General features: G+C 42.3%; 1 protein-coding gene across 4 annotated transcripts in view; it reads left to right on the plus strand.

The window, feature by feature from the left end:
- Positions 1-13,503, plus strand: part of BCAR1 (BCAR1 scaffold protein, Cas family member) — a 240,226-nt gene that overhangs the window by 201,662 nt on the left and 25,061 nt on the right. For all 4 annotated transcript variants that reach the window (XM_068260774.1, XM_068260773.1, XM_068260771.1 and 1 more), the window contains exons 4-5: positions 3,996-4,118; positions 11,840-13,063. In XM_068260774.1, the coding sequence (XP_068116875.1) occupies positions 3,996-4,118; positions 11,840-13,063 (1,347 nt within the window). The remainder of the gene's footprint in view (positions 1-3,995; positions 4,119-11,839; positions 13,064-13,503) is intronic.

Here is a 13,503-nt window from a genome sequence, read left to right on the forward strand (position 1 = left end):
ACAGAATACAATACTAAAGTAAACTAATTTCTTGGATTTGGCCTTAAATGCTATTCATAAGAGAAAGGATCACTGACTAGTGAATCGGCTCAGTGTGTCATAAGCCCTCAGAGAGTTGCTGTACACATGGTTAAACCTCTTTATTGCCCTGCACTTGGAATAATATTCCCTCAATTGACAGCCGTTTATTTCTTATTTGTACCATGGTGTAAGAGTGCTGCATTAGATTGCAATCCTTCTTTGAAGCGATCTCTGGCCATGCTATACATTTCTCTGAATGTTCCACTCCAGTTACTTTGTGTCTTTAGTCATTTCTCAGCACGCTAAACGTTTTACTTACAGACTGATGTTCCCTGTCCCAGTTTCACATAATAGTTCCCATTCCCTGGCGAGTAGCGAAGGTGTCCCTACTCCAGAGGTTTCCATACCAGTGCTCAGGCCTCAGCAGCAGCACGTTTGTTTTTCTATATCTCCACACAGGAGGACAGTAAAATCTAGCTAATTAGTTAATCCAGTGATTAACCCACCTGTGTTCTGGAGCGGAATTCTGTAGAATGTGCACTGGGGGTGGACTCGTCTAAACTATACAAGCATATCAAAAAGGTGCATAGATAGCAGGGAAGTAAAGTACTGTACACAAAGCAATCGTTTGTGATCATTTCAAGTGACAATCTAGTATCTGTACAGGTGTTCCCCAATTTCATTGCTCTCCCCTACAGCAATGTGGGTAGTACATGTTTCAGGCAGGGGTTACACATGCTTAAAATTGTGTGCATTTTTGTGTGTGCCTTCCTTAGTTACGCGCATTGCTTCCTAAGCACGGTGTGTAACATTAACTGCGGGTGGTCCTGCTTCTGTGAAGTATCGCGATACGATAGCGGCCGTGAGTGAATTGACGCTACTGTGATACTTCACAGGAGCAGGACCACCCGCAGTTAATGTTACGTGCATTGCTAAGGAAGCAATGCGCATAACTAAGAAAAGCACACACCTTACATGGCAGTGAACGCTGCTGTGTAAGGCATACAAAGTGCGCACTACTGCTCATTAAGCTGCGCTAGTATGCTACGTGTTTCACATCTGAATTTGCACATTCAAATTCAATGTGATTTGGAAAACATTTGCACGTTTACGTGTGTTTTTAATGCAAATTTTTCCACAAATAGCAACATGACATCACTGTGACGTACACCAGAAACAGGAAATGCATGTTAGATGGGAAAATGGATGCGAAAAATTGCATCGAAAACACAACATTTTGCATTTGCATGCGGGACCATTGATTTTCATCAATCACGATTTGCATGCAGAGAAATGTGTGTTGCAGAAATCTGTAGCATGCTATCCATATTTTTTCTGCATCGCACCAAATTTGGTAAAAACGCATGTAATGGAAATTACTCCAATAAACTGCATGGGAAAATCTGCATTGCGTTTCGCACTCAGTGGTAGTGGGCCCTAACCACTGGCAAGTACCTGTCACAGAACAGAATGGGCTGCTTGACAGAAAGCCAAAGAGCTCATATGTATGTGGAAACGTAAAACACCAGAGAAACTGTGATAATAGTAGAGTAAGGAGTCCTGTATAAAACTAGAGCTGCCTGTGACAGTGTGTAACAGCAGTAGGCGTTCTTCCATGCGTGGCGCTCAGCTTGCTCTCGCACTTTACTATGCTGCCGTATTATGTGACTTCTCAGACGCTGGACCCAGAGCCTGACTTTGGCAATGACTTTCCTAACAAGCAGGCTGCCTCTGCACAGCTGTATTTAGTATAATTGGCTCTGCTGTAGTCCATGAAGCTAGCAGACAGCACAAGGGAGGGAAAACTAATGTTACAGTCGATGCAAAACACACAAAAGAACACTATTGGGGACAATCGCCTTATAAGGACTTAAAAGAACAACTGCAGGATGCAATAATGCATTAAATAGATTTGTCCCCCAAGCTACGTCAGTTATCGCAATTCATTTTTTACATCTTTATTCCTCTGCTTATAATCTGCTTTGAAAGATTACGAAAGCAGCCTTTCTGTTCTAGTTACTGTAATGCTCTTTGCTTCCTGAGTCTGTGACCGCTTTGCGAGGCTCTTCCTGCTGTGTTCACGGCGCTAAGCAGTTTTGTCAGCTTTGTTATCCTTTCTTTGACTCCAAGCCACTGACATTTATGGAGATGACCATAAAAACCAACCTTAAACTCCCATGATGCTTTCTGTTTTTTTTTTTTAATGTTAACCAGTTCAGGTTCCTGCCTATTTTGACTTTTCATCTGTGTTGCTATCGACAAAGCAATAACTTTTTAAGTACTTACGCCATTATATATATATATATATATATATATATATATATATATATATATATATATATCTTATTTCTTCTAAGTAAAATGATACCACATATGCCTTATTTTATTACTAGTTGAGCATGTAGTGGACTATTATCCCCAGACTGCGCATCTGTAGGGCGAGGGCGACAGTTTGGGGGCCCTTGATACTGTACAGATGCATCGCCAGGCAGCAGCAGAACTGTACATCTGTACACCATTGGGGCCCCAAATTGTCACCGTAGCGAACTCATCCAATTGCTACAGGCGGGAGTCATTAGAGGTGTGCACACATCTTAAAGAGGAACTCCAGTGAAAATAATGTAATAAAAAAGTGCTTCATTTTTACAATAATTATGCATAAAGGATTTAGTCAGTGTTTGTTCATTGTAAAATCTTTCCTCTCCCCGATTTACATTCTGATCTTTATCACATGGTGACATTTTTACTGTGGGCAGGTTATGTAGCTGCTGCTAGCTGTTTTGTCAGCTCATATCACCCTGCACCATGGTACGGCGTCGGGGTCATATGCATAGTGCCACCCCCCTGGCTAGTGATGTACTTCCTGCTGGGCAGGAAGTACATCACTGGGATTCCAGTTGGTTCACACATGCGTGCCGTGTCACTCCACATTCTCCTTGTGTAAACTTACTGCGTCGCCCATTGACTGGCATTACTGCATAATCTGTGCGGCAGGCATGAATCCTGCAGCAACGCGCTGCAGACTTTGCATTGGCATTGCAGCGAATTGGATACTTCCAGTGCACCCAGTCACGTTATGTGAAATGTGTAAGTCTGCATAGACTTGCATGGCCCTTGCGGGAGGAAGAGGGGGATGAGGCAGGGAAGAGTAATGCCATGTGACGCAGCATGTTAGTGTCCAAGAGGTTAAATAAAGCAATTACTGGACAGTTCCCAGTGATTGCAGAGAGTACACAAAGCAGTTATAGTTGCCAAGGGATGCAAAGCATAAAAAAAACCCTGCAGTTTTCAGGGGAAGGTTTTTAAAGTACCCCTGAGCCAGGGTAACATCTATTAAAGCACATGGTGGGCTAGATTCCTTTTTGTAGAAGTGTCCAGGCACTGCTCGATGCCCTCGGGGTCCACCTCGTTACTGGTCCTTGTAGCTTTAGCACCCCCAAAAAGTTTCTTTGAGCGGCACAGAGTTATTCTGAATTGCGCATGAGCAAGTTTTAAACTGAACACTTGTTTTCTCTGTGCTTGCGCAGCTTGAACTTGCACCTGCGCAGTTATGATTCATGCCCTGTCACTAGGGGGAGCTTCCTGGTTTTCATATTCAGCTGGAGGATTCTGTTGACTATGAAGATGACCAAGGAGGAGGTTATACCTCAAGCACAATGAGCAGTGCCAGTATACTTCTCATTTCTACAAAGATAATCTAGTCCAACTAATCTAGCCCACCATGGGCTTCAGTCATTTTTTGTCCCCAGTTCAGGGGTACTTTAAGTGGAGATGATGTTTAACTGTTCAGTAGATTTTTACAAATATCGTTACATGTAACTTGTATGACTCATCTTTCCTACCCCATTGTGTGTTTATGCGCCAGTGGTTAGGGCCCACTTCCACTGAGTGCGTCATGTTTTTATAGTTTTAAGGTAGAGGATGGAAATGTATAGTCCACGTGCATTCTTTAACCACTTTCTGGCCTTACACAGGTTTATGACATTCCACCAATGGCGGTAAAAGGTCCTCTAAGCCGGGAACAACCCCAAGAGATTTATGACATTCCTCCTAGTGTGGAGAAGAACCTTCAGGACCAGATGCAGTCTCACTTAATGGTAAGTAAAGCAAGATAATCACTATGTGCAGCTTCATGTGTAACTGAGGCTGTGTGTCCCAAGTACTGTATGTACAGTACATAACTACTGTACTGGCGTTCTCAATCAACCTGTGCTATGTACACCGCTGCACGTTGTTTGTAAGAAGTTCAATTCTTAAAGGAGTTCCGCGGTGAACCATGTATATGCTTTTTTACTTACCTGGGGCTTCTTCAAGCCCCTAGAAGTGTCTGTGTCCCTCACCACAGCTGCGGTCTTCTCCCGCTGTCAAACTTTAATGGATAGCCTGCGCAGGGACGCCTGTGTGCCGCCCGTGAAAGCACTCATGTCATCTGGAGTGTTTTGCGCATGCTCATTACTACTGCGCATACCCATTACTACTGCGCATGCACACTAAACTCCCGGTGACTTGAGCACAATCACAGGCAGTGCTAACGCACCCCTGCGCATGCAAAGTCACAATCTATTGCAGCCTGACAGCAGGGCACTGGAGAAGACCGCAGAAGCGGCGGGGGACACACATGACTTCTAGGGGATGAAAGCTGCCCCAGGTAAGTAAAAAAAAAAACATTTATTTAGTTCACCTCAGAATTCCTTTAAGGAAACTTACCATAATATTTTGCTTTGTAACATTATCATAATGTGCAAGTCCATTATAAAACTCCAGTTATCCAGTACGAAAATAAGGGCACACAAAATGTTTGAAAATGTTTTCCAGGTTATCATGTATGGTTTTGAAAATGTAATATTCCTGTGCATTGCTGCACTAGACTGTTACCCCTTATGCTCTATACACACCAAGCAATTTTCCTGCCAGATGGACAGATCGATTGATAATTTCTGCCATGTTCGATCTATGGCAATCGAGAAAGGGATCGATTGTGTGCAGTACTGACCTCAAAATTGATGCCTTACTTTATCGAAAGCAGATCGAACATAATGGAAATGATTGAAATAAGCATGATGTGTATACAGAAATACAGTACTGAGCTCTGAGCAAACACTGTAGTCACTAGTGTTCTGCCCTGCAGTAGCAGGTTACTTGTCCCATATCAGCAAGAAGTTTTAAATCATGATGATACCATTTATTAACTAACTAAAAAGAATAAGAATAAGCGAGCTTTCGGCTTTGCAGCCTTCGTCGGGCTTACAATCCTGTATGCTTGCAGGCTGATGGTAGAGACATCTGTCCCATATCATCCACCAGATCCATGTGGTCAAGTAAACAGTATCCTGTCAATCATTTACCTTTACTTTTTTCAGCATAACAAAAATCTTCTTTAAGGGCTGGTGCACACCGAGCGGCTTTTTCAGCGTTTCTGCAGCCGCTTGCGGCTGCGGATCCGCTTGGTCAATGTATCTCAATGGGGTGGTGCACACCAGAGCGGGAGGCGTTTTGTAGAAACGAAAAATGCCGGGGTGAGGCATTTTTTGGATTTCGGATGCGTTCCTGCCTCAATGTTAAGTATAGGAAAAACGCAAACCGCTCTGAAAAACGGCAGTATAGAGAGGTTTTGCCGGCGTTTTTGTTACAGAAGCTGTTCAGTAACAGCTTTACTGTAACAATATATGAAATCTACTACACCAAAACCGCTACACAAAACCGCAAAACGCTAGCTGAAACGCTACAGAAAAATAAGAAAAAGCGTTTCAATATCTGCTAGCATTTTGCGGATCTGCTAGCGGGTTTTGGTGTGCACCGGGCCTAATAATTGATTGTACCACCACAGCTGCTAGTTTTATACTGTATGCAGGGCACTATATGCATGGGGTTTATATGTTCTCCCTGTGTTTGTATGGGTTTCCTCTACTTCTCAATGCCAGATTGGCAGGAAAGGATTACAGCGCTACAACAGGCTTTGAAAAGTGAAGAACTAAAGGCAGCCATATATCTAGCAATGATGGGCAGAATCGACCTAGAGACAAATCTCTAATCGAATCAAATTAGAGAGAGATCTGTCAGCTGCCCATACACCGCAGGCCGATTCCCAATCATCAAATCGATTGGCCGCCAAGTCGCCTGATGTATGGCCACCTTAAAAAGCGGAGCTCCTTTTTTTTTTCCCTAAAATTTTGGGATTATTTGGCACTTTTGGGGATTTTGGGGGGTTTCATTCACCATGAGAAATCTGATTGGTTGCTCTTAGCAACTGTTCCACTTTAAATCCTGTTTGCTTTGCAAGTCAACCCAATAGGTGCTTCATAGTTTTATTAAGCTAGAGGTGTAAAATTACCGGTAACAAACACAGTAATGATTTGACTTCCAGATAAACTATTATCTATTCTAAAAGAGGATCACACAGGCACTGCATTTATATTCAATGGATGTTACAGAATAATTCATTTTTCTTTCACCTTACTACAAGTAGAGTCATTTCCTGAAAGATTTAATTAAGTAAATAGAATGTCATTGTTCATAGGTATTGCTTTGTCGACTTTCACCAACATACTGATTTTGGCATTTAAAGTGGTAATCTATTTAATTTAAAATCATATAACAGTTGTAAGTGCTAGACAAGAAGTTTTCTAATTAAATTGAAAGGCAGAAACTGATGTTAGGCAGGAGAAACATCACTGCTGGGCACCACATTGTACTGTTGGCAAGCCGACTGCAACATTTATTTCTTTAAAAAATTGCCACAGCCATGCATTGTGAATATTTTTGCGGGCGTACAGGTTGGGGGGGGGAAGGGGGGGGGATAGGTTGGGAATGTATACTTTTTAGGCTAGGTTCACAGTGGGACGTTGCGGTGTGACTTTGTGTGCATCAAAAAGTCTCACTGTAATACTCAGTCTATGGAACGTTGCATGCGGTGCACTGGGATTCAAAGCACTACAGTATCCCAATGCACTGCATGCAGTGCGTGACTGCATAATGCATGCATTAACCTCCTTGGCGGTAACCCCGTGTGTGACACGGGGTAAGCCGCCGGAGGGTGCCGCTCAGGCCCTGCTGGGCCGATTTTCATAATTTTTGCTTTGCTGGACGCAGCTAGCACTTTGCTAGCTGCGCCAGCACTCTGATCGCCGCCGGCCCCTGCCCGATCGCCGCTATCTGCTGCGGCGCGGGCCCCCCCCCCCCTCCAGACCCCAGCGCTGCCTGGCCAATCAGTGCCAGGCAGCGCCGAGGGGTGGCCCGGGACTCCCAATGACGTCCCGACGTCAGTGACGTCGGTGACGTCATCCCGCCCCGTCGCCATGGCGACGGGGGAAGCCCTCCAGGAAATCCCGTTCTATGAACGGGATTTCCTGATCGGAGATCGCCGAAGGCGATCGAAGCGGGCGGGGGGATGCCGCTCAGCAGCGGCTATCATGTAGCGAGCCCTCGGCTCGCTACATGATAAAAAAAAAAAAAAAATTTAAAAAAAACTGCTGCGCTCCCTCCTGGCGGTATTTTTCATACCGCCAAGGAGGTTAACAGAGGCAGTGAAGCATACTTTTCATTGACTATGCTTCACTGTATGCCACCTTAAAGTGTACCAGAGATGGACAGCAGGGGACTCAGCACTGCTCATGGGGCTGGAGGCAGCCCCGGGCAAGTATAAATAAGCGCTAGTGAACCATCTCTGATTCACTTTAAGGTCGCATAACATGCAGTGCGAATTTTCTTTCCGTTGCTTTCCTGTTATACGGGGAACTCGCTGTGAACCCAGCCTGAACGTTTTGGGATGATTAGGTAATGTGATCAGATAACAAAACAGAGAAATGGTAACTCACACTGATCAACTGTAATGTGTGGAGCAAATACACACAAAGCAAAATTTAGATTTTAGAGGGACTTGCTCAAAGCCATAGGAAGCCAGTGGTATACACATAGCAACTACCCCTTTTCCTGTCTACCGGATTGGGATTGGCTACTTGTTCACTAAAGGTGGGTGACACAATGGCACCATAAGCTCTCAATTTTTGGGGGGAAGGGGGTTCTCGCCTCCTCCCATTGCAAGGTACCCTGCTCAAATGTTGAAAGAAGAAGCCCAACGAAGGCTCTACAGCCGAAAGCTTGCTTATTCTTATTCTTTTAAGTTAGCCAATAAATGGTATCATCCTGATTCTAAACTTCTTGCTTTTACTGATGGCTAACATAGTACAATAACCTACTGGCTACTGCTACCACAAATGGTGAAAGCCATACAGATTGGTATTGGCATAGGTGAGCCCAGGGGCTCCTGCCTCCGGTCCACACAGCATGGCTGGGTAAGGGGTTAATAGCTCTGTGGAGGAGATCTACAGAGTTGTTTTTTGTTTGTTTTTTATTATTTATTTTAATAAGAATCAAAATAATAATAATAATAATATTTAAATTCAATCCTAATTTAACTTTCTATGGATCCTCTTCTAATAAAGAGTTATAATTACCTGCCAGGTCTTTATTTGAGGTTGTATTTATCTCCCAGCAAAAGCCATGTTTAAACAGCAGAGGCAGCTATTTGTTGGTGGTCACAGCAGCTGTCACCTGGGTCATAAAAGCCCATAACCATTCTAGGAATCTCAGTGATTTTCCAAAATGACATTGTGGATTGCAGTCCTGACTATTTACTCGTGAAAGGTGCACTATTGGGAAAAATTGCAAAATGTAAAATACAAATACGTTGTACATTTATTGTCAGAGTAAATTGCACTAGAAATTATTTTCCTGTGTTGCTGTCACAGTAAATATTAAAAATCGTAACAGGTTTTGCACTAGTCCATCTCCTCTTAGAGGACTATCAGGAATAATTGTATTTGAAAAACACCCCATGGATGTCAGTGGTACAGATCTACTGCCAGAACTTTGAGCACACAGGCTTGCAGTCACCCAAGACAGAGCAACTGCCATTCACTAAGTGCTTTTGGAAATAAAGTAATCCCTGAGAAATCCCCTGAGGAGATGAGCTAGTCCAAAACCTGTCGGTTCTATCAGATTTCTACTAATTACTGTAAGTGACAGCAACATAGGAGAAAAGTAATCTATGGCTCATTTTACTCTGGGAGTAATAAACTTCTATATATGTTTACATATATTTTAAATTTTAAGATTTTATCAACAGTGGTCCTTTAAAGATACATATTTAGAGGGGAGGCTCTGGATGCCATCAAGCCTTCCCGGTCCTCTTTGAGTCCTCTTTCCCCCGCTGTCCCCCGATGCAATTAATTGACCCATCGTATTCAACCCATTTGTCTTCGGCCCTCCTCAGTCAGGCTTCGGAAGTACTCATGTCCCTAAAGACGAGCAGATAGGAACTTTGTACATGCAAGAGCATGGATGTGCCCATCATTGAGGAGCACTCGAGGACACAAGTGTTTGTGAAGGCTTCCAAGTAGTCCCAAAGGCACCATTTTTGAACGGGGACAATAGGGGAATGAGGACACGGAGATAGGAATGGGAAGACCCTTTGGGATCCAGAGCCTTCCCTTTAAATATCTTAACTTTTTTTTCTAACACTTGCTCCAACCATGCAAGCAGACAAAGTGTCAAAAAGGTGTGCCACACTCTGTGTCTTTCAAAAGGTCAAAACTGCAGAATGGTCGTCACCACTATGAGTATTTATTAAAAAGATGTTTTATTGAATCATGTATAAAAACAAGGCTGAGAACCTGTGCTTTGTGACAGTAAATATGGAAGGACACAGGAGGGAGCATGCCAGCTGGAAAGGTGAGTTCAGTCTGGTTGTGCAAGTACCTTACAGTAGCCTGGGGGGGGGGGGGGGGGGAAGGAAACCATTACTGGCTGTGAGGCCCTGGCCAATTGCCCACCCTATTACAAGCTATATCTTTTGTCTGGTATAGAAATCAGAATTACGATCAGGTTGGAGCCTCAATATTCAGCACATTCGTTTGTAGTAATTGAATCTGCCAGTGAAAATCGAGTAGTGTATGGGCACCTTAAGTGAGAGCAACACTGCAAAAAAAAAAAAATAATAATCTTAAGTGCATTTTACTCTGTGGCAAATATGTATATATGCATACATATGTATTTTACATTTTTGGGGGGGATGGTCCTTTAAGTGCTGATTCTGCTTGTGGGTCATTGCTCCTGTGCACAGCATTATTAAATCAGATCCTCTAAAACTACGTACACATGCTCAATTATCTTTTTCAATATTTTTTATTGGAATTTCCAAAAAATTTTAACAATATGCCAAGACATATTAAAACAATATAAAAATAAACTTACTTTTTACATTACAGCAGTCCAATGAGAAATATACTGTTGATTTTTCCACATGCTCAATTATCATCTCCCAAGATGTCCATTTGTGAAAGAGAACAAATCTAGCAAGAGTCAGGAGTCCCATGACATTGTTAGTGAACTGCATGTACTTGACCCACTTTGTTTGTACAGCAATCCTTCCTAAACTGTCACAAAAGTATCACTTTGGAGTGACAGCAATTGAACATGTGTATGAAACTTAAAGCATACCTGAAGTGACGTGATGAGATAAACAAAGATACGTATAATACTAGACCTAGTGATAAATAGTTATCTATGCAAAAGAGCTTGTCAACAGCGTGTGAATTCAGTCCAGTTTCCTGAAACGTAAATAGAGGTGAAACATTGAGATAAGGCTTTTAATGAGGTTACCAAAACAGTGTATATTTTAAAGCGGTATCGTCACCATAAAAATCAAATTTCAACAACAACTGGTCTGAGTGTATTAAGTGATAAAGATGCTAATCCTGCATTCAAAACTTTCAAAACGTTTTTTGCTGTTATGATTTGGAGTTATCATATATCTTAGCTTACTTGGCTCTTTAGTAGTCGGTGCCAAAGAATTGCATGCTGGGGGTTCTTTTTATCTATAATATATTCTTCCTCTTCCCTTTATTTCCCTGACTGCTGCTTATCAGAAACCTAATCCCCTAATCACTTGTGTTTACAAGCAAGGCTGGGGTGACTCAGCGATTGGAGGAGACAAGAAAAGAAAAGTAAAGGGCAGAAATGACATCACGAGTTAGCCTTTACTGTGGGCAAAAGACATGGCCCCCACCAGGAACAGAATTCTCGTCATTTACTATATAACATTCACTGAAATCAAAACGTGGACAGTACAATACATGTGTTATGTAAGTAGATCAAGTATTTATCTACTTATATATGTTTTTTTCCCTGGAATAGTATGGCTGATCCTACTGCTTTAAACAACTGTGACAGTCTGATGCAATCTTAAAAATGAAGCCATTAAACTGAAAATAAAAATATAAGACTAATTTCCATGTTACTAATGTTCTATTTATTGTCCATACTATACTTAGTCATCTCATAAGTTTATTTTTACTTTAAGTTCACTTTACATTGCTACATTGACAGGATGCAATCAAATAAAGTTTGTGTTCTCTGGTATGAAAACTTTATCAGTTAGATGGATCCTGGATCTTTTTGATAAACTGCCAGGTTACTACTAATGTGCGAATCTGCAGCTGTGCAATTTACAAAATAGCAATTGTAATAACCTATTGTATCAAACCGATTAAAATTGCATCATTGTACTCTGCACAAGATAATGAAATGGTATTAGTTATTGCTTGTTATGACGCTTAATGCAATCGGAATGAGGCATTTTAACGTTTTAAAATTGAAAGTGTTATTTCAACACCAGTGTCTCAATTTAAAAATTGTAGAAGGTTTATTGTAAATACAATTTCATACCTGTTGAGAACCTTATTAAGGGTACTGTTGTTCTTAGTGAATTAAGACTCATATCATTAATTGGAATCCTGACACATCCTTTGTGTTCCTGCAGATTTACGATATTCCACCCTCTGTGAGTAAAGACGTGCCAGATGGTCCCCGAAAAGAAGAGACCTATGACTTCCCTCCTGCTTTCTCCAACCAGAAGATGCAGTATCCACCTCAGACTCCTAGTCACATCCATGATCCTGAGCCGTACATCCCTGAAGACATCTATGATATTCCTCCCACTGCCATTAAGGGCACCGACTCCTCATTTTCTCAAGAAATTTATGATGTCCCTCCCAGCTTGAGGAAGCCTGTCGGGCAACAAAACTTCAATGATGTGTATGATGTTCCTCGTGAGTTTCATGGAGGAAAGGCAACCCTGGAAACAGAGTCCGATTATATCTATGACGTACCTCCTCAGGTAGACAGGGAGGTCAAAACTGTTGAAGAACTGGTCGGCAATTTTAAGAGGCTGTCCGCTTCAAGTACCGGCAGCACCAGAAGCAATATTTCTACTTCTTCTCTTGACACGATTCCAGTGAAAGAATCTTCTGTTATTCAACCAAAGACTCCTGGGAAGGAGCTGAACCTTGATCTAGATGCTGCAATGGAGATGTTGGTAAAATTGCAACACAGTGTCAATAGTTCCATCTCTTGCTTGATGTCCTTCATAAGCAGTACTTGGAGAAGTCAAGAACAAATGGAAGCCAATGGGCAGAATATCCAGGCTGCGGTGGAAGGGGTAAAAATGGCAGTTAAGGAATTACTTGAATTTGCAAGAGGCGCAGTTGTAAACTCAATCCAAGCATCTGATCGGACTCTACATGCCAAACTCAACAAACAATTGCAGAAGATGGAGGATGTATACCAACAACTGCTTAAGCATAGCCAGGCTTTGGACAGCTCTAACTGGGCATTGAATGTTTTAGTAGCCAACAAACCGGGATCTTCAGATGATCTTGACCGCTTTGTCATGTATTCCAGAGGGATCCCAGATGATACCAAACAGTTGGCTTCCTTTTTGCATGGAAATGCTTCTTTACTTTTTAAAAGGACTAAGCATCCGCTTTCATTAGGGGAGTCCCAATCAGGACAGGACACTAGTAATCATTTGGTTAATAACAACAATAATTTGTCTGTAGGTCAAACTGGACACTCTGATAAGACTAGTATACAGTCAAGGCCTTTGCCATCTCCACCCAAGTTCATAGCAGAGGAGTCACCAGACGGGCAGTATGAAAACAACGAAAGTGGCTGGATGGAAGATTACGATTATGTACATTTGCAGGTGAGTGGTTTTTTGATGCATTAACATCTCAACTCTTTTCTTGTTAAGCATAAAACTCACGAAGTAGGTGGTTGCGGCGCGTAGCGCCGAGTGCCAAAACTAGGCACTCCATAGCAGTAATGTTATACTGTGTGGAGCCCCGAATTACATCTCCCTCTGAGTTGCGAGACTTGTAGGGAGAATAGTTTTTTATGCCGCCAAGGATTTAAGCCGTCATTCGGCGTACACATACGTAGGCCAAAAACCAATGCATTATTGCCTGTTCATTCTTTGGTCCATTAAAGTGGTAAAATGGAAGGAAAAATTTAAGGGTACAGTTGCACATAAAGGACAACTGTAACATTGTAAAACAAAAATATTGATAATCACCTATGAGGAGGATTGGCTCTGGATCCCTTAGAGCCTTCCCATTCCTCTCTGGATCCCCTCGTTCCACCACT

The sequence above is a fragment of the Hyperolius riggenbachi genome, chromosome 11 (assembly GCF_040937935.1).
Source record: "Hyperolius riggenbachi isolate aHypRig1 chromosome 11, aHypRig1.pri, whole genome shotgun sequence".
In the NCBI taxonomy this organism is placed as follows: Eukaryota; Metazoa; Chordata; class Amphibia; order Anura; family Hyperoliidae; genus Hyperolius; species Hyperolius riggenbachi.